Source organism: Aquarana catesbeiana, linkage group LG01 (genome assembly GCF_042186555.1).
Source record: "Aquarana catesbeiana isolate 2022-GZ linkage group LG01, ASM4218655v1, whole genome shotgun sequence".
Classification (NCBI taxonomy): domain Eukaryota; kingdom Metazoa; phylum Chordata; class Amphibia; order Anura; family Ranidae; genus Aquarana; species Aquarana catesbeiana.
Genome location: NC_133324.1, coordinates 588,226,861 through 588,254,153, shown reverse-complemented (window position 1 = coordinate 588,254,153; position 27,293 = coordinate 588,226,861). Strand labels below are relative to the sequence as shown.

At 39.6% G+C, this 27,293-nt stretch overlaps 2 protein-coding genes across 5 annotated transcripts in view; one reads left to right on the top strand and one right to left on the bottom strand.

The window, feature by feature from the left end:
- Positions 1-21,271, top strand: part of BMP2K (BMP2 inducible kinase) — a 271,543-nt gene extending 250,272 nt beyond the window's left edge. For 2 of the 3 annotated variants that reach the window (XM_073597989.1, XM_073597982.1), the window contains exons 15-16: positions 5,544-5,645; positions 17,262-21,271. In XM_073597989.1, coding sequence (XP_073454090.1) covers positions 5,544-5,645; positions 17,262-18,664 — 1,505 coding nt within the window. In that variant the 3' untranslated portion in view covers positions 18,665-21,271. The remainder of the gene's footprint in view (positions 1-5,543; positions 5,646-17,261) is intronic. The other variant, XM_073597994.1, reaches the window with a different exon arrangement.
- PAQR3 (progestin and adipoQ receptor family member 3) overlaps positions 45-27,293 on the bottom strand; it is a 121,179-nt gene continuing 93,930 nt past the window's right edge. For both annotated transcript variants that reach the window (XR_012235863.1, XM_073598015.1), the window contains one exon: positions 45-2,015. The gene's annotated coding sequence lies outside the window, so the exon portion shown is untranslated. The remainder of the gene's footprint in view (positions 2,016-27,293) is intronic.

Genomic DNA, 27,293 nt, shown 5'->3' with positions numbered 1-27,293 from the left:
TGAAAACAGATTAATGGTGCCCACACACATACCGATATGGTCATTGATTGACTATTCAGTGCAACTAAACTGATTGAATTGAATAAAAATCGCAAAGCAAAGATCCTCTATGCCAGGGGTAGGCAACCTCGGCACTCCAGCTGTGGGGAAACTACAAATCCCATCATGTCTCTGCCTCTAGGAGTCATGCCTGTGATTGTTAGGGCCTTGCAAGGTCTCATAGGACTTGTAGTTTCACCACAGCTAGAGGGCCGAGGTAGCCTCCCCCTGCTCTATGCACTTGATTTAGTAAGCCCCAGTGATGGAATTTTGTTGATCACTTTTTATCAGTCAAATAATTATTTCAGCATCTGTCGGAGAACTGATCATAATATCGATCAATTAAACAGCCATTTTTAACAGGTCATTCAGATTCACGACTGGTACATTATATGTTGAATTGATATCAGTCAACCCCAAAGTGTGAAACTACACTGTGTGTGTGTTGCATTGTTCCATATGGTTTTTTTTTTTTAATTTACATTTTTTTCACATATTCAAAACAAAATATATTTAAATAAAGATAGTATTCACAGTATGATATGGTGCAATAAAAGAAAATGGAAATGATTAATTTTTAGAAAACTTAAAACAGATCTGTCATATTACTAGGTATCAGAATGTTGTGACCATAGTTCAAATTCTGATTAGCAGCATCTCACAAGATCCCATAAGTAGGTAAGGCCAGGGAGATCACTAATTTGGGAATGTGCTGGGCTGTGCTCCTCTAAGTAATAGTTTTAGAATGGATTATAAATTGTTTACCATCTAGAATTCAGAACAGAAACACGACACCTCCAAGATTCCAATTGGAGTTTCTTCTGCATACCAAGTTGTTAACTCAAATGGATGGATGATTGTAACTATGACCTGCTAATCTAGCAATGATAATTGTTAGCTAATTAGAGCATGCTTTGCTTTTCTGGATCAACTGTGGGTGTAGGTTTGTGTATATGGGATTGTATTTTTTATTTTTATTTGTTTGGTTGAACTTGATGGACTTGTGTCTTTTTTCAACTCAACGAACTATGTAACTATATAATATACAGTGCCTTGAAAAAGTATTCATACCACTTCGAAATTGTCCACATTTTGTCATGTTACAACCAAAAACGTAAATGTATTTTATTGGGATTATATGTGATAGACCAGCACAAAGTGGCACATAATTGTGAAGTGGAAGGAAAATGATAAATGGTTTTCAAATTTTTTTTACTAATAAATATGTGAAAAAATGTGACGTGCATTTGTATTTAGCCCCCCTGAGTCAATACTTTGTAGAACCACCTTTCGCTGCAATTACAGCTGCAAAAATGGGTTTGGGTATGTCTCTATCAGCTTTGCACATCTAGAAAGTGGAATGTTTGCCCATTCTTCTTTGCAAAATAACTCAAGTTCTGTCACATTGGATGGAGAGCGTCTGTGAACAGCAATTTTCAAGTGCGGTTTTCTTCTAAGATTGCCCTGTATTTGGCTCCATCCATCTTCCTGTCCCTGCTGAAGAAAAGTATTCCCACAACATGATGCTGCCACCACCATGTTTCACGGTGGGGATGGTGTGTTCAGTGTGCAATGTTGGTTTTCTGTCACCTGTAGTGTTTTGCTTTTAGGCCAAAAAGTTTAATTTTGGTCTCATCTGACCAGAGTACCTTCTTCCAAGTTTGCTGTGTCCCCCACATGGACTCTTGCAAACTGCAAATGGGACTTCTTGGCTTTCTTTCAACAATGGCTTTCTTCTTGCCACTCTTCTATAAAGGCCAGATTTGTGGAGTGCACCACTAACAGTTGTCCTGTGGACAGATTCTCCCACCTGAGCTGTGGATCTCTGCAGCTCCTCCAGAGTTACCATGGGCCTCTTGGCTGCTTCTCTGATGAATGCTCTCCTTGCCTGGCCTGTCAGTTTAGGTGGGCGGTCTTGGTAGGTTTGCAGTTGTGCCATACTCTTTCCATTTTTGGAGGATGGATTGAACAGTGCTCTGTGAGATGTAAAGAAGAAAATGGGTCAACATGACTTCAATCAGATTACATTTAGGGCACAAGATAAAGATTAGAAGCCTTAAGTTTCGTACACACAAAAATATTGGGAGGAATGCTAGTCTCATATTGAAAACTAGGTTACCGAAGTTAATAAAATTCTTATATAAAGGAAAACAACTTCAGAAGTGATGAAATGTATTCTTTCATTTCCGAGCTTGCAAGGTCTTAGTCACACATTTTTCCTACTAATTACACAAAAATCGTTAGTTCTGTTATTGTACGAGAAACATTTTAATGCTTGTCCCTTGGGATATTTTTGCATAAACTGACGTGATTGGCTCTTGAAAGCTGGGTACTAACGATCAGCTTATCAGACGATTGCTCCAAAAGCAGTATTTTTCATATAAATTTTCTCATCGTGTCTACTAGGCATTAATTGTGTGGAAGAAGTCAAATGCATAGTATGCTCTATGCATATTTCGATGCACACACTCCCAAAAATTTATATAAATGTGCATGAAAGTACAAATGAATTACCGTAATTATGAACCCTAATGTAGTAAATTGGCATAAAAGACCATTTAAAAAAAAATCTTGCATGTAAAAATGAAAAAAGTAAAAGTGAAAATACATATAAATACACATAAAAGTGAAAAAATGAAAATAGTGGAGCTGTGTTAGTGCCCATCTATTTTCATGTTTATTTTTTCACTTTTACATGTATTTATATGTATTTTTACTTTTCATTTTTACATACAAGAATTTTTTTGAAATGGACTTTAATGCCAATTTACTACATTATGGTTCATTATTATTCATGTGCACTTTCATGCACATTTAAATGAGTTTTTGGCAGTGTGAGCATCTTTAAATAGGCACGCACCACCCCAAGTGTCACATTTGATTTAAAGCTGTGATTAGCTAATATCACTGTGTATTTATTGAGACAGCACATCTTTTTCACTTTAACAGTATTTGTAGCTGCTGACTTAATTTTTTTTTATACAGCCTGACGTTCCTCTTTAAGTACCTACATATAGCTTTGTCTCACCTCTTGCAGCCCTCTGTGCAGAAAAGCTAAGGCTGGGAGAGAGGGAAGCAGCACAATAAGCCAATTAGTTGAGCTACAGTGATTACGAGCTCAGTGTGCTGCTTCTTTTCCCTATCTTGTCAAAGTTGGAAGATAGAGAAGACCTCAAATGCCCCATACACAAGAGCAGAATTTCCGTCTGAAAAATCTTGGATGGTTTTTCCGACGGAATTCAAGCTTGGTTTGCATACACACGGTCGACCAACAAGAACGCAGTGACGTACAACACTATGACAAGCCGAGAAAATGAAGTTCAATGCTTCCAAACATGTGTCGAATTGTTTAAGAGCATGTGTGTTTTTTTTGCGCGTTGGAATTACATACAGACGAACGGAATTTCCGTCAAGAACTTTTTCCGTCGGAAAAATAGAGAACCAGCTCTCAATCTTTTGCTGGTGGAAATTCAGACAGAAAAAATTGAATTTAGCATACACACGGTCGGAATATCCGACCAAAAGCATCCATCACACTTTTTTTGACAGAAATTCCGCTCGTCTGTACGGGGCATAAGTGTTACTTAGCTGCAGCACAGAAAATCAGGGCTCCTCCTCTGCCAGGCAGGGTTGTGTTGTTGACAAAATCCTCTGGCAGATAAAATGGCTCCCTATCCCAGGTATTTGGATATTTTCTTGGAGTTCAACATTAAATTCTACTTGTGTCGGTTTACAGAAGTTATCATGTACTAGATTGTAAGCTCTAATGAGCATGGCTCTCTGATCCCTCCTGTATTGATTTGTATTGTAACTGTACTATCTGCCCTCATGTTGTAAAGCGCTGCGCAAACTGTTGGAGCTATATAAATCCTGTATACTAATAATAATAATGTACTATAACATAATCTTACTAAAAATTCACATGGTAGTGAATTATTACTGTGTGATTCTTTAGTTAAATTTCCCCAAAAAAGAAACCAAAATACGACAACAGAAAAAAAAAAACATACACAGGTTATTTTAACCCTTCCTCACTTTATCCACTAACTGAGAAAAAGTTTTGTATGGCTATTTTAATCATCTTTAATCTATTCATCCAGAAAAAAATGTGCTCCTTTGTAAAAGCTGTCATATATTTGAACAACACTATATAACACTGTACTGTCTATCTGTGAGCTGCATTTTCAAATTGGGTCTTACAATCGGTTTAGGACATTAGAAGGGAAGTGAATTGGTGTGAATGAGAACCCAGGTAAGATTGCTTAAAGTGTATGAAAGACAAAACTTTTTTTTTTTAAGCTTTAGATAGAATAATGAAGGGAAATACCCTCTGCCAGCTTTTTATTGTAGTCTGTGTCCACGGTGTTGAGATTCACTCCTCTATCTGTCATGGTGACCATTGTCTTCAAGACAGATTCTAATGCCACGAGCGGACTTTTCGACCGGACTGGTTCGACGGACAATTTGACCGTGTGTGGGCTTCATCGGACCTGCAGCGGACTTTTTCAGTCGAAAATCTGACGGACTTTAGATTTGGAACATGTCTCAAATCTTTACGTCGGGAACTCCGCCAGACCCAGTTCCTATCGAAAAGTCCGCTCATCTGTATGCTAGTCCGACGGACGAAAACCGACGCTAGGGCAACTATTGGCTACCAACTTCCTTATTTTAGTCCGGTCGTACGTCATCACGTACAAATCCGTCAGACTTTGGTGTGATCGTGTGCAGGCAAGTCCGTTTGTTCGGAAAGTCCGTCGGATAGACCGTCGGACCAGTCCGGTCGAAAAGTCCGCTCGTGTGTACGCGGCATTAGGGAAAATCTTACATTTTTTCTTGAGAGTAAATGGTAAGGGCAAATCTTCCAATTGGGACAAGTGTTTGGGTGACAACTAAGATGGAAATTCCTGTCACTTTGGTTAGAGTTCCTCTAACTTCCTATTGGGTCGCCAAGACTTTGTTCAAGACAGGACACAGGTAGTAAAATAAATAAGTAACCTGGCAGGAGATTTAACCCTTCCCTACTCGATCCAAACCTAAAAAAACTGTGGCTACGCACACACTTTAAACGCTTGTTACTTTATTGCCAGAACATTAAGGAGAGCATGCTTTTTCTTTTTAAATGTAGGGTTACTGCTGGACAAAATCACACGTTTGTGTGTTAATGCATTAAAAAGGCAGAAAAAAGCATACATAAGTGCAGCAAAGCATTCTAAAGACACACTAGAACGCTGTGATAAGAAATTGATTCGTTTTCAGATTTTTTTATTTTGCAATATGTTTTAATCTTTCATTAAAATATAATTTTCAATTCTTTTTGACAAGTATGCTGCTTAGCAGATCAGAATCTGTAAATATTCATTTAAATTAATCTTATTTGTTGTCATTTTTTTGGCTACATTTCCTTTCCATGTATCATTTTTTATTTTTTTATTTTGTTTAAACATATTTTTCCGCATGCCTCCATTTTTATTTTATTTTTTGTTGTTTGATATTTTTTTTTGCAGATACAATTAAGGACGGCAGAGCATCCACCACTGCCATCCCTGCCTTACAAAATAAACATTCTGAAGATGCATTTGGTTCTGTTCCGTTTATTTCTGCTTCAGGCAAGTTCATTTGTTTATTACAATGGGCAAATGCATGAAATGAAGTTTGCACTAAAATAAGTCTAATGCACTAACATTCCTGTTATGTTAATATTCATCTTCATACTCAAAAGCTTTTTACATTATGATCTGATATTAGGATGCTAAAAAGCCACTGTAAAATCCAGCACTGGCTATCTATTAGTTTGCTACGCAGCTGGTTGTAAGTGTTTAAAGTGTTACTAAACCCACAGCAGTAAAATCAGTCCGTATATGCAGTAAAACATGCTTGTTATATTCACTGTGGAACCTAAGGGGTTATTCCTCTGCAGTGTGTAAAAGTCTGTTTGATCCTGTCTTCTCTGTTCCTCCCCTTCTTTTACTGTCCCCAATCCATCTGCTGATAGCACAGAGCCCTAGCACTCTGCACATGCTCAGTTTGGTGTGTATTGCTAGAGATTTTTTTTTGGGGGGTAGTGTGCATGTGATGGGCACAGGGCCAATCAGCACTGTCCAGACAGAGCATCAGGGGTCATGCAGCATTATAGGACAGTCAGAGGAGAATAGAATCTCCCCCTACAAGCTTTAACCAGACACAGATAGAAGTTACAAGACCAATATACTGCTGATGAGAAAAGTTATTTAGCAGTTTATATTTATGAAAATAATCGCAATTCCATGTTTTGGGTACTGTGGGAGACCAGATATAGTGAATGCAGGGTCCTGGGTTTAGTAACACTTTAAGTAAACTGTTAATATCTGTTATTCAAATTAAGGCCTATATTGCACTGGTGCCTCTTCTGCTGGCAACTACTCAACAATAGTAGAATTACCAAGGTGCAACTGCCCAATGGAAATTCCTAGCCTGCTGGCAAAATTTTGATTTCTAGTATAGCAGCATCTTAATCACTTGGTTAGTGGGGGAACTATACTATATGAGGTGGTGAGTAAACTAGTTATCCTCTTTCTAGTGGTGCATTGACCTTGATGTGAATTTGTACTGATCTCCTCGTGTTCAAAATAGCACCAGCATATAAGTGCAGGTGTCCAGAGTACCATGAACATCGTCATAGTTCTAAAGTGTTCCAGGAGCTCTTATATGCAGATACCATCCTACTGAGAAAGATAGCCTTTGATCTGACCCTCTCCAATTGCCCGTGTTTCATGAGTGGCTCATCAATGTGATGGACAATCTCAATGACCATTCATTGTGTGGGTGGGGGCAAGGCCAAGCACACCCTACTATTCATTTTGACACCACATCCCAGTAACAGAGAATACTACAGCATCTGTGTCAAGTAGGGATTTTTTAAGGTCTCACAGCATTCACCACAGAAAAAGTGTTTACCTAAACAATAATTCCAACAAGTTTTATTTATAGTTCCATAAAAATACATAAATGTTATTAAAAGTTCATAAAGGGGTAGGGTATTGGTATCACTAGTAGAATTACAACCATATGGGTAACATCATGTTACACGTGCATTGAAAATAGGGTGAAGCAGAACAGTAACATGATATTCCCATATATTTACCGTTCACAATTTCATATCAACATTATAAAATGCAAGTGGAACAGAATCTTATCATGCAGAAAGTATCCATGTTTTTGATTGTGAGATGGTGGCTATTTGATATGCATTTTGCAGACCTTACATATATTCAACAGTAATATCCTATTAATACCCTATCTCAATTTACATAAGTAAGGCTTACAAAATTGTAATCATACAATGTGCATGTGCAGTAACTTATATAGACACACCAAACCAGTCAGTATTTGTAATTTTGGGATCCCCAGCTTACTGGGGCAAATCTAAAGGGACTACTTTAAAATAAACCTGTGCTTTGAGAAATATGCAAGCTGCTATTACTGATCTGCCTTTCTGAAAATGCTGGCTGCGGTAGTTTCTGACTTACTGACTAAAAACAAGTATGCACATCAGATGTTCTGATTTCACTGATTCCATGCATACTCTGAGTCAGTGACTTAAATTAAGGAGAATGACAGCCAGGCCACTAGCATTTATAGAAGTCAGCAATGACAACCTACATATGCCTCTTATCTCATGTTTTCTTAACCTGCCTAGAACTGCCTAAAGCTGCTTTTAAAGTAGGGCAATGTAATGTAATGTGATGTGGCCACCAGATTGTGTCATAACTAAAACATGCATGTTTAGGTGGTGCCAAAAGGGTGAGAAGACACCTGCAGTTCCATCCACAAATAAAATAAGATTACTTATCTTGTGGAGGGGGGGGGGGGGGGTAGGTAGTCTGCTGTTAGCGATGGGCAAATGTTTTTTGTTCCTAAACTTAATTTTTCTTATTTTTTTTCTTATCCAAAACCATTGGGTAATGCGTCCAGGGTCCAGAGTCATAGCACAGCCTCTGGTGTAACCGATTCTCTGATCGTCACATTTACCGCCAATGTTTCCACGGAAAGGGTTAACTTGATGAAGATTTATATGCTGCGTTATAGTTTGAGCATTGCGCAAACGCACACTCCACTCTATTATTACCTGTTTTCCCTTCAGCGTCAGGTAGCTTCTTCCCGCTTTTGCATCAATCAGCAAGTGACAAGCAATGTCACCTTGGGCCTGGACACAGCCAGGACAGATGTCTGACTCGTGGTTTTGCATGGGAGTAGCCCCGATGAAGCTAGTTTTATTTGCTTAGTTCCACTGCAGACTCCTACAACACAACATTCTATAGACATGGGACAAATTGGTTACATTTCTAGACAAGCTGACTTACCTGACACCAAAGACCAGGTTATCTTTGGCCTGGTAACTCAAAAATACTGCCCTAGATTTGGGAGAATCATACCTCCCAACATCTTGGAAGATCATCACAATGAATGTCAGCCTCAAGGAATCCTAGACACCTAACTGGTGCAGGGTATTTCACTGTCAGAGCAATCTTGTCCTCCCGATCAACATTCTGGAGTTATAAGTGATTTGTCTGTCCTTGCAATTCTGGACACGGCAGCATACGTCAGTCACCTGGGAGAAAACAGAAGTCTTTCACGGCTGAAAAGTAGAAAGTATTTTAACCTGGGTTGAACTCTTCGCTCCAGCCTTGTCTGCCGTTCACATTTCAAAGGAGGAAAATTGGCAGGCATACTACTTCAGCAGGCAATGCCTGGACCTGTTAGAATGGCCACTACATCCTGAAATGTTTCAGCACCTGTGTCACAGGTGGGGGGTGCTGCATGTGGACCTCCTGGCCACCAGATTTAATATTAACCTGTGAAGGTTTGTGTCCAGATGAGGAGAACTGTTGGCGCAAGCAGTACATGCTATGGTGGCTCTGTGGGATCAGTAAAAAATGATCTCTACTCCTTTCCTTCCTCTGAAGCTCCTGCCATGTCTGTTCTGCAGAATTGTGTTGGAAGGAAGTCCAGTGATCCTCAGCTTCAAACTGTCCCAGGTGCAAGTGGTACTCCAACCTAATGAAATATCTGTCAGACAGCCTGTCAGATTTACCCGATTTCCTAGGTCTTAAGAGACAGGTGTTTGTCTGTATCAGTAATTTCCATACTTTTAAAAGCTAGGAAATCTACCACCCAACATAGAAGGCTTACTTACTTCCCTAGGTGAAAACAACGAAAGTTTACACATGTAATCTTGGCCTACTTGCAATCAAGCCTAGATCAACATTTGGCCCTTAGTACCATAAATGGACAAATCTCAGCTCTTGTGATCTTATTTCAAAGACCACTAGGCCTCTATTTCCCTGGCCAAGACACATTTGTACAGAGTATCTCTCATGCAGCTCCTCCTGCACAATCCTACCCTGTGAGATATCAATTTAGTTCAGTCACTTTTTTTGCGGCTACCTCTTGAACCTATTAAGGCTATTTTTCTTCCTATTCTTACTCACAAGGTTGCCCTCCTTGTCGCCATCACTTCCCCAAAACGTGTCTGAGCTGGCGATCGTATCCTGTAAATAACCTTTTTTATTCTTGCGCAAGTATAAGGTAGTTTTCAGGCCTAGAGCCTCCTCCCTCCATTCCTTTCAGCCTTTACCCTCAACTAGGACATTGTTCTTCCATTTCTTTGCCTGTCTTAAGTACATCAAAAGGTAATTTCCCTTCACTGCTTAGATGTACTGTGCCTTGAAAAAGTATTCATAACCCTTAAAATTTCCACATTTTGTCATGTTACAACCAAAAACGTAAATGTATTTTATTGGGATTTTATGTGATAGACCAACACAAAGTGGCACATACGTAATTGTAAAGTGGAGGGAAAATGATAAATGGTTTTTCAAAATTTTTTACAAATAAATGTCTGAAAAGTGTGGCGTGTATTTGTATTCAGCCCCCCGAGTCAATACTTTGTAGAACCACTTTTCGCTGCAAGTCTTTTTGGGAATGTCTCTACCAGCTTTGCACATCTAGAGTGAATTTTTTGCCCATTTTTCTTTGCAAAATAGTCTTGCTACAGCTTCTCAATTGGATTTAGGTCTGGACTTTGGGCCATTCTAACACATGAATATGCTTTGATCTAAACCAATCCATTGTAGCTCTGGCTGTATGTGTAGGGTCGTTGTCCTGTTGAAATGTGAACATCTGCCTCAGCTTCAAGTCTTTTGCAGACTCTAACAGGTTTTCTTCTAGGATTGCCCTGTATTTGGCTCCATCCATCTTCCCATCAACTCTGACCAGCTTCCCTGTCCCTGCTGAAGAAAAGCATCCCCACAACATGATGCTGCCACCGCCATGTTTCACGGTGGGGATGGTGTGTTCAAGGTGATGTGCAGTGTTAGTTTTCTGCCACACATAGTGTTTTGCTTTTAGGCCAAAAGGTTCAATTTTGGTCTCATCTGACCAGAGCACCTTCCACGTTTGCTGTGTACCCCACATGGCTTCTTGCAAACTGGACTTCTTATGGCTTTCTTTCAACAATGTTCAACATTGTTTCAACAACATTCCTCTTGCAACTCTTCCATAAAGGCCAAATTTGTGGAGTGCACGACTAATAGTTGTCCTGTGGACAGATTCTCCCACGTGAGCTGTGGATCTCTGCAACTCCTCCAGAGTTACCATGGGCCGCTTGGCTGCTTCTCTGATTAATGCTCTCCTTGCCTGGCCTGTCAGTTTAGGTGGGCGGCCATGTCTTGGTAAATTTGCAGTTGTGCCACACGCTTTCCATTTTCGGATGATGGATTGAACAGTGCTCCATGAGATGTTCAAAGCTTGTGATTTTTTTTATAACCTAACTCTGCTTCAAACTTTTCCACAACTTTATCCCTGACCTGTTTGGTGTGGTCCTTGACCTTCATGGTACATTTACCATTTTACTTCCACTTCACAATTATGTGCCACTTTGTGTTGGTCTATCACATACAATCTCAATAAAATACATTTACATTTTTGGTTGTAACATTGTCGTTTACATGGAGTGTAGTACCATCTTCTGAACAGTTTAAGTGATGTTTCCCTATTATTTAAAGATTTAGAACATTTTCTGAGATTACACCACATTTTTCCCCAATCTCCTCCTCCCAATGGAACATATAGGGGAGTTTGACAGCGGTTTTGGTGGTTGAGGGGCAATTATATAGAATATAAATTAGTCCCTTCTCTCTAGGATTCTTGTAACAAATATTTTGTATCGGCCCACTTACATTTAATAGAGCCTTTTCACAGTATATAGGTTGTTCTGTACAGTGTAGCATTGCAGGTCTTATCCACAAAGCAATGCAAATACATAATTTATGTACAATATATTGATATTTGTATATATTTTTTTCTTGGCCAGAGTTCTCATTTATCACGTGACAAGCCACATCAATATATGAAATGTTACTTTGGCAAACCAATTTATTTTACAGTCCCCATTTAAGAAATTCACAATGTAATGCTTAAAACCTTTCTGAGCAGCTGCCCTAACGAGCTGATGTATTTTATGGCTGACCTACATCAAAGATTTATGTTACAAAATATAAACCTCACAGACATTTTTTAATTTCCAGTTTTGTGCGTCTTGAAAACAGCAACATCAGAGCTGCAAATCTCCAGCAATGTTGAGCAGATGCTTCTCTGCCAGTCCTCAAAGAAATTGTGTAGATTTAGGTGAAATGTCTCAGTAATCCTTGGGCCTGACATGTGGCCAATTGCTGTGAAATGATGGTATCAGTATGTTACCAATTGATAGAAAACCTAAAGCTTGTTGCTCCCACCCCCCAGATGACGATGCAGCAGAAGGCATGTAATTACTAGTTGCACGGCCTTAATCAGGATTAATCGGATGTTGGGAAAAAGAACATCAGAACATAACATTTCCTTGAAGATTGGGATGATCTTGTATGATTAAAGATGTTCCCCTGGCTGGTGCTGGAGGGATGAGCAATTGTCCTTGAAAGGCTACAGACACGATTATAAGTGGAGAAATTTAAGCCTTGCATTGGCAGCAGATGTTGATGCCTGAATTGTTTTCACTTATATTTTTTATCACATTTTAAACTGCAGACCTCAAGACAGAAAAGCCAGGAAGACTAAGTCCAAATAAGGCAATCTGCAGTTTTACTAACTGTATTAAAGGATATTTCTTGACAAAAGATAAATTCTGAAATTGGAAAAAGCATCTTGTTGACATAGAAAGAGACTTAATCCTGCGCACTTGTTTATATATATATATTATTATTTACTTTTTTTTGCCATGGTCTGCAGTCATCAAATGGTAATGGTCCAAAGACCTATTGCAGGGGACTGAGCTCTGCACCCTGGCATTTTGGAAACTTCCCCTAAAATAGAATCAGCCGTGAAATCATTTATGGGTAGTATGGCTGACATGGCATCTGTGCATTATATCTAAATTAATGTCAATAAATAATTAAAGCTGAAATCCAAGCTAAACAAATAGTGGGGTTCATTTACCAAAAGCAAGTAGACTGTGCACTTTGAAAAGTGCCGTTGCTACAGAGCTTAGTAAATAAGGTAAAGCTTCACTTTGCAAAAAATACCCAGTCAGGTGCAAGAAAAAAAAAAATAAAAATTTTTGCTTTCTCCTGATTGGATGATGGAAGTCAGCAGAGCTTCTGCTCATTTAATAAGCTCTGGAGCAACTATTCTATTCTATAAAGTCTATTTGTCTTTAGTAAATCAACCCCTCTTTCTAAATGCAAAAGGCATCTGTATTTTTACTTGAATCTTGGTCACCCTTGTGTATTCCTTCCAGATCTATACGGTTATCCAGCAAGAAACATCCTCTGCACTTCAACACTGTGCAGGCTATACCTGTAATAAAGACCAGTGACTGCTGCTTGCTCTCTTTGTGCAAGGTGACAGGTCTCGAAGGGATTGGCTGGGTCCTACACACAACGCTGTTCAGCACAGCAATTATGTGGCCACTACATTTACAGGGCAGTATGTGGGAAATAGAGCTTTCTTTTGGTGGTATTTGATCACCTCTGCGGCTATAAACAAACAGCGACAATTTTGAAAAAAAAACAAAAAACTTTTTTTTGCTATAATACATATCCAAAAAAATATATATATATAAAAAAAACAAATTTATTCATCAGTTTAAGCCGATATATATTCTTCTACATATTTTTGGTAAAAATTTTTTTAAAAAATCACAATGGGCGTATATTAATTGTTTTGCGCAAAAGTTATCGCAGCTACAATATAGGGGAAAGATTTAGGCCTGGTTCACACCTATGCATTTTGCAGTACGTTTTCAGTTTTGCAGAAACACACTACAGTCCATTTAACATGGTTTCCTATGGGTCATGTTCACATCTATGAATTTTAAGGAGAGGGCCAGGGACTTTTTTCTGGCCTATGGTTCCATAGACTTCGATGTATTAAAAACGTGTATTGAAAAACGCAAAATGCACCTGAAAAATACAAACTGCAACCTGCATAGGTGTGAACCAGGGCTCAGGGATTTTTTTTTCGTTATTGTTTTTACTACTAATGGCGGCGATCTTCGATTTTTAGTAGGGCTGCGATATTGCAGCAGACAAATCTGATCCCAAATGACACTTTTTGGGGACCAGTGACATGCACTGATCAATGTAAAAATGACACTGGCAGGGAAGGGGTCAACACTAGGGGGCGATCAAGGGGTTAACTGTGTTCCCTCAGCGTGTTCTAACTGTAGGGGGGATTGGCTTACTGGGACATGACAGAGATCACTGTTCCCGATCACTGGTTACAGTAGATCTCTGACATGTCACTAGGCAAAAATACCTTGTTTACATAGACAGTTCCCTATTCTACCTGTGTGCAAGGCAATCGCAGGTCGCCAGCGGAGATTGAGTCTGCCCGACCCGCGGATACGCTCCTGCAGCTGGAGCGAGCCCACACCGCCTTATAGCTTACGCTTCCTTTTTCTTTTCTTCCTTCGAAACCTATCTTCATTCCTCTCAATGACATCTGCGTTAGGCTCAAAACTGCAGGAGGTTTTTGGAGTGGACCACCCCATTTGGAATTATACCATAATATCTTCTTTATTTGTGCACCTCTTGATATAGCACACAAACTTTGGAAGACCAAAGAAAAAAAAGATATCTTGTCTGCCCTAAACCATCAAACCTACCATTTATTCCCCTCCCCAACAACATTTGGGACTCTCTTCTAAGATCCCCCACAATATCTGCGTATATAGGCCCCTGACACCTCTTATGGGGGAACCCAGATTTTCCCCAGGCATTGATAATACTAAACTATTTTTATGGGATTTCCAGAGCCCTTCACTTGTATGTCCTGCCTTAGAAGTAGGTAAACTAAAACCTTTAGCATACTTATTGCCCACATTTTCTCTAATAGGTGGACATTGGGTATGGTGCTTCAAACTTCGTGATCTCTTCCCCCTTAGAACTTCATGATTTTTTACCCCTTTTGAGACACTTTGTCAACAATCGGATGAGCTGACCCATGTAAACTTGTTACTTTACGATTTACTACTTGTGAAATTCTTTCCGGAGAGGCCTAACCTATATTATAAAATGGGAACAAGATCCCCATTGTACTACATCCCACTGTTTTTTTTTTTTTTAATGGGGGCCTCCAAATTGTATATTTATCTATCCTACCAGGATCTATCCCTCGCATCAAGAAGGATCTCCACTTTTATCATCCTGTGCGTTGATACCGCACCATTGGAAATATTTGATAAGCCTATTATTTGCTGAATGAACTAGGGGTAGGTGACTGCTCAATTGCACAACAGAAACAGAACTCACTTTGAAATCTGGAGCCCTTGGCTTCTATATATGGACTCAAATAGCTTTAAATTCAAATCTATACCCTAGGCCTGATGGTTAAAGATGACAACACCACCTATCCTGCTTGACATCACTCAATCACATGCCCAGACTGCTGCACAATCCTCTCTTATTCTAACTCAACTCCCCACCTGCTGTTCCCTTTTCTTTTTCTTCCCCTCAATTTCGTATTCATATACAGCGGGGCAAAAAAGTATTTAGTCAGCCACCAATTGTGCATGTTCTCCCACTTAAAAAGATTAGCGAGGCCTGTAATTGTCATCATAGGTATAACTCAACTATGAGAGACAAAATGTGGAAACAAATCCAGACAATCACATTGTCTGATTTTTGAAAGAATTTATTTGCAAATTATGGTGGAAAATAAGTATTTTGTCAATATCAAATGTTCATCTCAATACTGTGTTATATATCCTTTGTTGGCAATGACAGAGGTCAAACATTTTCTGTAAGTCTTCACAAGAATGTCACACACTGTTGCTGGTATGTTGGCCCATTCCTCCATGTAGATCTCCTCTAGAGCAGTGATGTTTTGGGGCTGTTGCTGGGCAACACGAACTTTTAACTCCCTCCAAAAGTTTTCTATGGGGTTGAGATCTGGAGTCTGTCTAGGCCACTTCAGGACCTTGAAATGCTTCTTATGAAGCCACTCCTTCGTTGCCCGGGCATTGTGTTTGGGATCATTGTTATGCTGAAAGACCCAGCCACGTTTCATCTTCAATGCCCTTGCTGATGGGAGGAGGTTTGCACTCAAAATCTCACGATACATGGCCACATTCATTCTTTCATGTACACGGATCGTTGTCCTGTTCCCTTTGCAGAGAAACAGCCCCAAAGCATGATGTTGCCACCCCCATGCTTCACAGAAGGTATGGTGTTCTTTGGTTGCAACTCAGCATTCTTTCTCCTCCAAACACGATGAGTTGTGTTTCTACCAAACAGTTCTACTTTGGTTTCATCTGACATTATCCAAATGCTCTCTAGCAAACCTCAGACGGACCCGGACATGTACTGGCTTAAGCAGGGGGACACGTCTGGCACTGGCGGCGTACTGTGTTACTGATGGTAGCCTTTGTTACGTTGGTCCCAGCTCTCTGCAGGTCGTTCACTAGGTCCCTTCTGTGGTTCTGGGATTTTTGCTCACCGTTCTTGTGATCATTTTGACCCCACGGGGTGAGATCTTGCGTGGAGCCCCAGATCGAGGGAGATTATCAGTGGTCTTGTATGTATTCCATTTTCTTATTATTGCTCCCATAGTTGATTTCTTCACATCAAGCTGCTTGCCTATTGTTGATTCAGTCTTCCCAGCCTGGTGCAGGTCTACAATTTTGTTTCTGGTGTCCTTTGACAGCTCTTTGGTCTTCACCATAGTGGGAGTTTGGAGTGTGACTGTTTGAACTTGTTATCAGTATAAAAGACACCTGTTCACAACTTCAAACAGGTGCCATTAATACAGGTAATGAGGAGCCTCTCAGCCTCGGTTCACACCAGAGGCGTCACGACTTGCAGGTCGCCTCACCGAGGCGACCTGCACATGACTGCCCGGGCGACTTGCAAAACGACTTCTGTATAGAAGTCTATGCACATCGCCCCAAGTCGCCCCCAAAGTCGTACAGGAACCTTTTTCTAAGTCGGAGCGATTTGCGTCGCTCCCCTTAGAACGGTTCCATAGCACAGAACGGGAGGCGACTTGTCAGGCGACTAGGTCGCCTGACAAGTCGTCCCTGTGTGAACCGAGCCTAAAGAAGAAGATACAGGTCTGTGAGAGCCAGAAATCTTGCTTGTTTGTAGGTGACCAAATACTTATTTTCCACCATAATTTGCAAATAAATTATTTAAAAAATCAGACAATGTGATTGTCTGGATTTGTTTCCACATTTTGTCTTTCATAGTTGAGGTAAACCTATGATGACAATTACAGGCCTCTCTCATCTTTTTAAGTGGGAGAACTTGCACAATTGGTGGCTGACTAAATACTTTTTTGCCCCACTGTTTGCAGCCTCTTCTATGTCATCCTAGATTATGTTACATGGATATATACAGTTTTGAATATTCTTATAAGGACAATAGGTCAGACCTTTTTTTTTTTTTTTTTTTTTTTGTAGATTTTCTCCCTTTTTTGACACATGTTGGTCTGATTGTAGGATGCATTGTCTTTATTATGTAACTACAGTTGTGATTATGGAATTTGCCTGGATATTATACTTTGACACTTAGTTTTCTAATGAAAATAAAAATATTTATAACATAAAGAGGACAGGGGTTTTAAAACTTACATGCTCTACATGGACACGCGTCCATATCCATCAAGGGAAAATGGTACAGTAGATACTGCTTAAATGTTTGCTATTCTGTGCACATTAAAACTTGACTTTATCTCTTTTTTTTTTTTTTTAGATTCCTTTGGGAAAATATCTGAAAAAGTAGCTGATTGTGTTGTTGAAGTCCCAAACAAAGATGTAAAACTGAATGAGTCTTTAAAAGAGCAGGAGCAGTGGAAGAATGTAGAAGAGTCCGCCTCTCAAAAGACTGCAAAAGAAGGAGCAGACTCTGAGAGTGATTTTGAATCAGATCCCCCTTCCCCCAAAAGCAGTGAAGAAGAGGATCAGGAGGATGATGAAGCATTACAGGCGGATCAAGGAGTCTTTCATGAAGACAATGACACCGAACCAGAAAATATTGGGCAGAGGCCTTTGTTGATGGATTCTGATGAAGAAGAGGAAGAAGAAAAGCACAGTTCTGATTCAGGCCATGACCGTACTAAAGCAAAAACCTCTAGTGTGAATGCTAAAAGTAGCAGGCAGACAATAGCTACAGAAAGCCATCATAGGGAAAATTCCACTCAGACACTTAACAAAAACAATGTGAGAAACCTAGATAAACATCAATTAGATGCTTTTGGGGCTGTGCCATTTTTCTGCATTAGTACAAAAAATAATGAATCTGATGAGCAACACCTCAAGAATCCTCCCACTACATTAAGGAATGAAAAAGAACTAGATGACTTTGATGTGTTCTCACAAGCACCATTTAGTAGGAAACAAGATCAGCAGGACAGTCAGGTCACATCTCCTGTTTCTTTTGCCAATGTGGACATGTTTGGGTGTTCACCCTTCCAGCCTGTTCCTACAAAAGAAACAGGGTCACCTAATGAGCAGGATCTTTTTGGGTTGATGCCTTTTGATGAAATAGCTGAAAGCCAGACACTACACAAAGTTAAACAGCAACGCAACATGCAAAAGATATCCTCTCGCCAGAGACGTACAAAACAAGAGCCAGCAAATAACAATGGCAAACGTCATCATGGCACTCCTTCAAGCACAAAGAAAACCATCAAGCCCAGTTACCGCACTCCAGAAAAAGTCCGTCGGCACAAAAAAGGAGGGAGACGGGACTCCCAAAGCAGCAATGAGTTTCTCACAATATCGGACTCAAAGGAAAATATTAGCATTTCCCTTACAGATGTGAAGGATCGTAACAACATCTTACAAACAGATGAAACCATGGTGGACCCTTTTGGTGCCAAGCCTTTTCACCCACAAGATTTGAAACAACCACCACATCACGGACTTGCAGATTTCCGTGGAGACCATCACCCTGCAACAGCTGGCAGACCAAGACAGGGCTCACTACATGGAGCATATCTTAGCAGTGATAATGTTAAAATGGATGACTTTGGTGCAGTGCCTTTCACAGAATTAATGCTACAAAGTGTAACACATCAACAGAGCCAGCAAACACAGGCACAGCCATTAGATTTAGACCCATTTGGTGCAGCTCCTTTTCCTTCAAAACAGTAGATTAGATTTTTTTATTATATGCATTTTTGATACACTTAACCTGTCTTAAGACAACAGGAGCATTATCCTAACCTTTAGCATATTTTAACACCTAGGCCAGCAAAGCCTTGATTTTTTTTTAAAACGTTATTTTTAACGCATTATTCAAAATATGATAGCTTTAATATATCTCTCACAAGAGAGCACATTCCTACTTATTAATTGCACTTCTGAAGTAACTTTTTGTTAGATGGTCCAATGATCACTTATGTACAGCTGGAATACTGTAAATAGGCACTCAGAATTGCATAAATCAAATGATAAATGTTTTTTTATTATTATTTCACATAGCATGAAATATTCTATTTTTTACTTTGACCTGCATGTCTTTTAATCTAGTCCACTTTCAGCCTCTGTTACACTGGACAATATTTTCTCTCCATTTATTTTGTTGTTTCTTTTACCAAAGCCTTTAGATATATTTTATGTAAACTTTTCATATCATCATGTGATCTTACTTGTCACAATTGTTTGTTCCTACTGAATTTAATAGAGGACTATCTGACATCCAGACAGGCAGTAGAAATGTGTGTAGTAAAAAAAAAAATTGAGAAAATTCATGATGCTGGATCTTCAAAGGTAAGAGTAACCTTACGCACTGCCTTTATCATCTTCCACCCCTAACAAAATGGTTTTGGGTGACAGACTTCTTTAAAAAGAACTCACAAAGGTTTATATCTTTTTCTTTAACATATTAAAGTATAACTAAAGTCAAAACCTTTTGTTTAGTTTTAGATAAAGTGAAGCGGTATTAGAACAACTGTCAGGTTTATATTGTTATCTGTTGTACCCCTTAGGAGAATTAACCCCCTCTATTTGTCATTTTTACTATTATCACCAAGAGTGAAAATGTAAGAAATTCACAAAATTTTGGGTTGTCACCAGAACAGGAACAGAAGTGAAGTTTTCTAATAGGGACACTATTCCAGATTCCCTCACTTTGCCTCTCAATTCTTGTTTTGGCTGTAGGGTAGGAAGAAGGGAAATCTCCCCAATGGGACACAGATGGGAAACAGCTGACAGTGGTTATACCCTCCTTTACACTATACAAAATGTCCAATGAAAGGTATACTTTAGTTCTACTTTCATTAACAGTATTGCACATTTTTTAAATGTTGCCAAATCTGAATCGTCTCCATCTTTTTTCCCTAGGAAAATAATTGGAGTTTTAATACAACATCATAAGATAATAGACTCATTTCATATAGCTAACACACAGGGGATAAGGATCCAAAAAGTGAAACCTGAACTATAGTCTAAAGACTAAAAGATCCTTACCTTTTATTAAAGCTTTGTGATTTGAACCCAACGTGTCATTTTGTATTCCATAGTAATTCACTTCCAGCCACTGAGAGACATGCATAGATCAGGGGTTTTTATTCCATATATTGATGTACAGACCAAGATATGGTAAAAAGTGCTACAAAGCCAATGGGCATGGTACGGGAATACAGCAGTTTACATATAATACCCAAAAAATGTGAGATAAAACTTGAGCCAATTAATACAGATGTAGAATTCTGACTAGCAGAATTTCCAAACTCTTGTGTTTGTACAGCTTGTGAGCTCAGTTTCCATTTTGTTTCTAAATGTAAACAATGTACTATCTTGTCTTTCAAACTGTTTAGTTTTAGGAGGTATAATTTTTATGGCAATATATAGTCACTTGTTCAAAGGTCCCTGCATTTTACTACTGTGACTTCTTGTTTTGTTTTATATGAAAAATACGTCTTTCACATATTTCTCAACTGATTGCTTCATTGGTGCCATTATTACCAAGCAAGAGGAACTCACCCACTTGAAGTTACTTTATATGAGTGGACTTCTTTTGACAATGAAAATTGTATGTTGGTTAAAGTAGATGGATAGCAAGACATGAGCTGTGCCTATTTGCAAAACAAGTGCCATTACCATTAGTAAGTGCTTTCCCCCCCCAAAAAAGCACCATTTTTGCAATGTGTTATTCATTTTAAGTGTATAGAAAGCTGTTGATTTAAGTGGCTTATTTGTCTCATCTTAGGACTTACACTAGTGAATTGTTGCTTTGCCTACTTCTCGTGATACTAAATGACATTATTTGCTCTGCAATCCGTATGGAACTGCAGAGAAAGAACACCCTGTTTAAATGAAAAACCACTAAGAAGCGACACTGTATTGTATGTTTCTGGTCTGCAAGCTGGAAACCTCAACATTTATTTACCATTGTTTCCATTTCTAGGCCAAATGAGACTGTTTGCTATTAAAACACACTGAACTAGTATAATTTTTCATACATACTGCTACAATTTCGGCATTCCATTGGGAAGTTAGCCAATTAGGATTTTTTTTATTAAATTGAATTTTTCTGAAAAACAAAGTGTTGGAAGACTGGTGAAAAAAACCCTTTTATGTACTATAAAGAATACTGTAAAGTAATATATTTTGCAAAAAAAAAGGGAGATAGCAATAAGGTAACAAGAAAATACAGGATGTTGTACATTGAAATGTGAGTCTTGTGACAATTTAGAGGTTGCAGCATTTTACTTGGCAGTTAAATAAAATCACAATAAAGGAATGAGACCTTTTTGATATGACTCTGTACCTATTATTATGGTAGATTTCATGTGTCAAACACCATCACTTCTGGCTACTCCAACAGTGCTCCAGATCAATGCAATGAGTTTGTACGTTTGCTGAGATTTTATCAAGTTCTAATAATATTGGAAGAAATGATGGGGCCTCATGTACATCTAGAGAATCTGACGTGCAGCCATTTAAAATTAGAAAGTGGCTATGATTGAGAAGACTTTCTAAAAAAAAAAAAAAAATAATACATATACTCATTGGTTTAATTCATAAATATTTTTATTACACAAGATTTGCTCACACAGATTTATAAATACATTTAAGTTACATTCTATAAAATTGTTACCCATTTACATTGTTAGAATACAGTGCTTCCTACTTTGGGATTAATAAATTACCAAACAAGAATTAGAATAAGCATATCCAAACATTGATAAAAACAGTATTGTGCAAACATCCAGCTTACATGTAAACAAATCAACACTTAAGTCACATTTCAAATCTGTCTTGAAATGATTGATTGCAGGATTAAAAAAGCCACAGGGCAGTAATGTAAGTCAGCCCTGTTTTGAAAGTTAATCCTTCAATAATACCCGAGTATTTTAGTCTGCTGATCTTTTCAGTGAATACACAAACGCTCCTTGACATTCCATCCTGTCTTTAAAGCTGATGTCCAGGTTTACTTTCACTTTAAATAGTTTGTTTGGCCCAAGCAAACTATTTTGTTCATTAATATGTGTGCCTGCTGGGCACGTTGTGTAAAACTGTATGTAGCCTCCGCTACATACAGTACTGTGTGCCAAGTGTCAGACAAGACCATCCTGTCTCGCACCTGGAACAAAATAGCATTGGGCTGTATTCTATCAATGAGTACAAAGCTTCCTCTGATTGGCTGACTTGGAGAGGCAGGCTGATGATGTCACAGTCTCTGACTCAGCCAATCGGAAGAATCTTTGTATTCATTGATAGAATACAAAGCTGCCTGGGAATGGCTGAGCGCCGCTCAGCCCTATGCTGTTTTTTGTCAGGTCTGTTCTCACACCCGGATCACAGTATTGTACACCGTATGTAGCTGAAGCTACATACAGTTTATACAGCATGCCCAGGCACATTAGTAAAGGAAATAGATGGTTTGGGCCCAAACAAACTATTTAAAGTGAAAGTAAACTTTGACATCAGTTCTAAAATTCAGGTAAGATTTCCTTCTATAGGTCTCTCTTCATCTACATTGTTTCAAAACACAAAAGCAGTGTACCCTTAAAAGCCATCAGTTATTTGTATTTGACACAGCATGGCGCCCCCCACTCATAGGCTGTGATTGACAGCAGCAGGCTGCTACTGCGTCCAGTGAGGAGAGAGAGAAGGGGGGAGAACAGAGACCCGCTGCTCTTGGGCACCGGATTGAGACCAGGTTCCATGTATTCTTTAGGGGGGCTAAACACAGAAAGTTTTTTTTTTTTTTTTTTTTTCCCCTAATGCAGAGAATGCATTAAGGTAAATAAAAGAAAAAAAACTTCCACCTCTCTAACCACTTTAAGATAAATCAGTAATGGAATATGGAACAAACCTTAGGATTCAATTAGAAATAGTCTTATTTGTTTAATGTATTATTGGTCTGCAAAAGAACTTGGAGGACAATATTTACCTATCTTAATCATTTCTCTATTTTTCTTGATATTACAATTTAAGAGGAAGGCAGCTGTGTGTGTACATGTTTCTCAACGGAAAACAAGGCAGATCTCTAATTTTAGTAAATCTGTTTGTTTTGGTTATGTATAGATAGGCACACTTTTGCTATAGTTAATGATCTTTTTCTTTCTAAAAGCATAAGGACCATACGTGTGCTTTAGTATACACTATAATACCAAAATTATTGGGACACCCACCTTTACACGCACATGAACTTTAACCCTTTCATGACTAAGCCTATTTTTGAAATTTGGTGTTTACAAGTTAAAATCCGTATTTTTTGCTATAAAATTACTTAGAGTTCCCAAACATTATATATATTTTTTTAGCAGAGACTCTAGAGAATAAAATGGCGATTGTTGCAATATTTTTTATCACACGGTATTTGTGCAGCGGCGTTTTAAACGCAAATTTTTGGAAAAGGGACACTTTCATGAATTTTAAAAAATCAAAACAGTAAAGTTACCCCAATTTTTTTGTATAATGTGAAAGATGATGTTACGCCGAGTAAATAGATACCAAACATGTCACCCTTTATAATTGCACGCACTCGTGGAATGGCGACAAACTACGGTACCTATGAATTTCCATAGGCGACGCTTTATATTTTTTACGGTTACCAGGTTTGAGTTACAGAGGAGGTCTAGGGCTAGAATTATTGCTCTCGCTCTGACGATCGCGGCGATACCTCACATGTGTGATTTTAACACCGTTTACATATGCGGGCGCGACTTCCGTATGCGTTTTCTTCGCTGCGCGAGCTTGCGGGGACAGGGGCACTTTAAAAAATTTTTTTTTTTTTTTTATTTATTTTATTTATTTTTTTACTTTATAAATTGCGTTTTAAAAAAAAAAATGTTTTTTTTTACTTTTATTGCTGTCACAAGGAATGTAAACATCCCTTGTGACAGTAATAGGTGGTGACAGGTACTCTTTATGGAGGGATCGGGGGTCTAAAAGACCCCCGATCCCTCCTCTGCACTTCAAAGTATTCAGATCGCCGAAAACGTCGATTCTGAATACTGTGTACTTTTTTAAATTCGGCGCCATTGGCAGCCGAGTACACGGGAAGTGACGTCATGACATCGCTTCCGCATTTACAATGAGAAGGCTGGAACGAAGCCGCCAAAGGCACACGATTAGACACCGGGCCTCCCGATCGCACGGGAGGCCCGGTAACAGCGGCGGGAGGCGGGGATGTCCCCTCCCGCTCCTCCGGTTTAACAACCGAGCAGCTTTTAGCCGCATCGGTTGTTATACTCGGGTAGCCGATCGCCCGCTGTAAACAACGGTACCGGGATGATGCCTGCAGCTGAGGGCATCATCCCGGTATAACCCCGGAAAGCCGAATACGCATATCTGCGTACAGTCGGCGGGAAGGGGTTAATGGCATCCCAGTCTTAGTCCGTATGGTTCAATATTGAGTTGGCCCACCCTGTGCAGCTATAACAGCTTCATCCTTTCTGGGAAGGCTGTCCGCAAAGCTTAGGAGTGTGTCTATGGGAATGTTTGACCATTCTTCCAGAAGTGCATTTGTGAGGTCAGGCACTGATGTTGGACAAGAAGGCCTGGCTCGCAGTCTCTGCTCTAATTCATCTCAAACATGTTTTATCGGGTCGAGTTCAGGCCAGTCAAGTTCCTCCACCCCAAACTTGTCCATCCATGTCTTTATAGACTTTGCTTTGAGCACTGGTCCAAATGATTGGCTGGAGGGGGATTATGGTGTGGGGTTGTTATTCAGGGGTTGGGCTTTGCCCCTTAGTTCCAGTGAGGGGGAATTCTTAAGGCGTCCGCATACCAAGACATTTTAGACAATTTCATGCTCCCAAATTTGTGGGAACAGTTTGGGAATGGCCCCTTCCTGTTCCAACATGACATCGCACCAGTGCACAAAGCAAGGTCAATAAAGACATGGATGAGCGAGTTTGGGGTGGAGGAACTTGACTGGCCTGCACAGAGTCCTGTCCTCAACTCAATAGAAAACCTTTGGGATGAATTAGAGTGGAGACTGCAAGCCAGGCCTTCTCGTCCCACATCAGTGCTTGACCTTTATACAGTTTTTATTTTGCCCAACCTATCTTTTTAAACTGTAGTCATTATGAAGCAGATGATACAGGTCCTGTTTTTGCTCTTTTTATACTATGTTCATGTTTTTTTTTTTTTGGAAGAAAACATTTTTTTCTTCCATTTTTTTGGAAGATTCTGTATCTAAAGCCCAACTCCAAGAGAAGAAAATTAATTCATACAATGCACAATGCAACTCATGCACAATGCATCTACCTTACTCCTAAATCTTGATTGCAAACACCTCTTCCTAAGCCCTCCCACAATGCAATGGATGTAATGTAATGGATCAAAGTCACAGTTTCTCCTATATAAACCAAGCTAATTTCCTGCCCATGGGAAAAGGTATTTCCCAGCTGCCCTCACTCCCCACTGAGTTCTCCTGCCTCTGGAGCCTATAAGAGCAGACCCAGCCATTGGAAGTGTCATCTACACCAATAGGAAATAGTCACATCAAGCAGGCAATGATGTGGACACCTGAAGAAGGAGCCCAAGTAAACACGAAGACGAGAGAAAGATCAGGCAGACAGTTTCACATGACTATGGCTTTAGATAAAAAAAATAAATATTCAAATGTCCATTTTACTTATCATAGCAGCGGTTAGTTCCAGAGGGGTTAGCTAATATCCTGGAGTTGGGCTTTAAGGCTGCATTCACACTTCAGCATTTTGAATCGCGGGCAGATTCGCAGCAAATCTGCCTGCAATTTGAAAGCGCTGATGTGTGAATGGCAAATCGCGGGACTCCCATTTGAGATGCCATTCATTTGAATGATACCTCAAATTGCGGCGTGGGTCTGCCACGATTGTCGCGCTGCAATCAAGGCAACACGCATCGCGGGAAGCATGTTGCCCAAAAAAAGTTCAGGAGCTAGTTTTGGGCGTCATGCTTTCCGCTATGCTAGTTGCTGCGATTGCAGCGCGGTTTATCGCGGCAGACCCACGCCGCGATTTGAGGTGTCATTCAAATGATGTGTGAATGCAGCCTTAGAGTACTAAAACAATTGAAAGTGTACATCAAAGCAAAATGAGAAAAAAAAAAAACATGACACATCTCTGCAATACTACTCAAACCCTCCCGTCTCTACAACATGCACACTAATTTATTAGTCCAGAAAATGTTTTTAGGAAGGCTAATTAGACTCTGAGATGATAAAGGAAATCTGCATATAACAGCTCTGAATTTATGCCATGCACCTATCATAGATATAACATTATATTGGATAAAGCAAAAGGTAGCAATAATAGGATTTTTTCCATCATACTTACCTGTAAAATAATTTTCTTTGAGTACATCATGGGACACAGAGTCAGGCTAATATTCATTACCTACTGGGTTATACTCCATCACCAGGTGAATGGACACTGGTAAACCAAAGGTCTTCAGACAGGAAGTGATCTCCTATATAACCCCTCCCACACAGGAAGCACTTCAATTTTGTAGCAAGCACTGAATCCTCAAAAAAAAAGAATAGAGGGGAGGGATCTCTGTGTCCCATGATGTACTCAAAGAAAATGATTTTACAGGTAAGTATGACAAAAAAAAGTCAGGCTAATATTCTTTACCTACTGGGACGTCCCTGAGCAATAGCCTTGAGGGGAGGGAGACACCCTGCCAAACAATAGCCATCAGAGCTTATACGGCAGCCCACAGTACACTGTGGCCAAAAGCCGAATCCTCGGCTGCTCGAACATCCACTTGATAAAATTTTGTGAATGTATGCACTGAAGACCAGGTAGCAGCCTTACAAATCTGAGCCACAGATACCTGATAGTGAAAAGCCCAGGAGGTTGCTACACCCCTGGTAGAATGAGCTCTCACCCTAAAGGGAGGAGCTTTACGTTTCAGACCATAAGCGAGGAATGACCAATTGACGGACCCAATTGGCAATGGAAGCTTTCTGCCCTTTCTTGGATCCTTTTGGTAAAACAAAAAAGGAATCTGATCCTCGGATCTCCGAAGATCTAGACAAATAAACCTTGGCTGCCCGGACAACGTCCAAAGAATGCAGTCACCTCTCTTCCGCCAAACGAGGCTGAGAGAAAAAAAAGAAGGGAAAATAATGTCCCGATTTAAATGAAAGACTGACACCACTTTTGGCAAAAAGGATCAAGTATGGTTCCCTGCACGAAAGGGCCGCTAACCCTGACACCCTTCTAGTCGAGGTGATGGCCATCAGGAAGGCTAGCTTGCATGACACAAGGACACCTAATGGGGGGAAGCAAGTGAGTTACCCCCTGCATAGGTTTGGATCAGTGAATGGGAGGCTAAA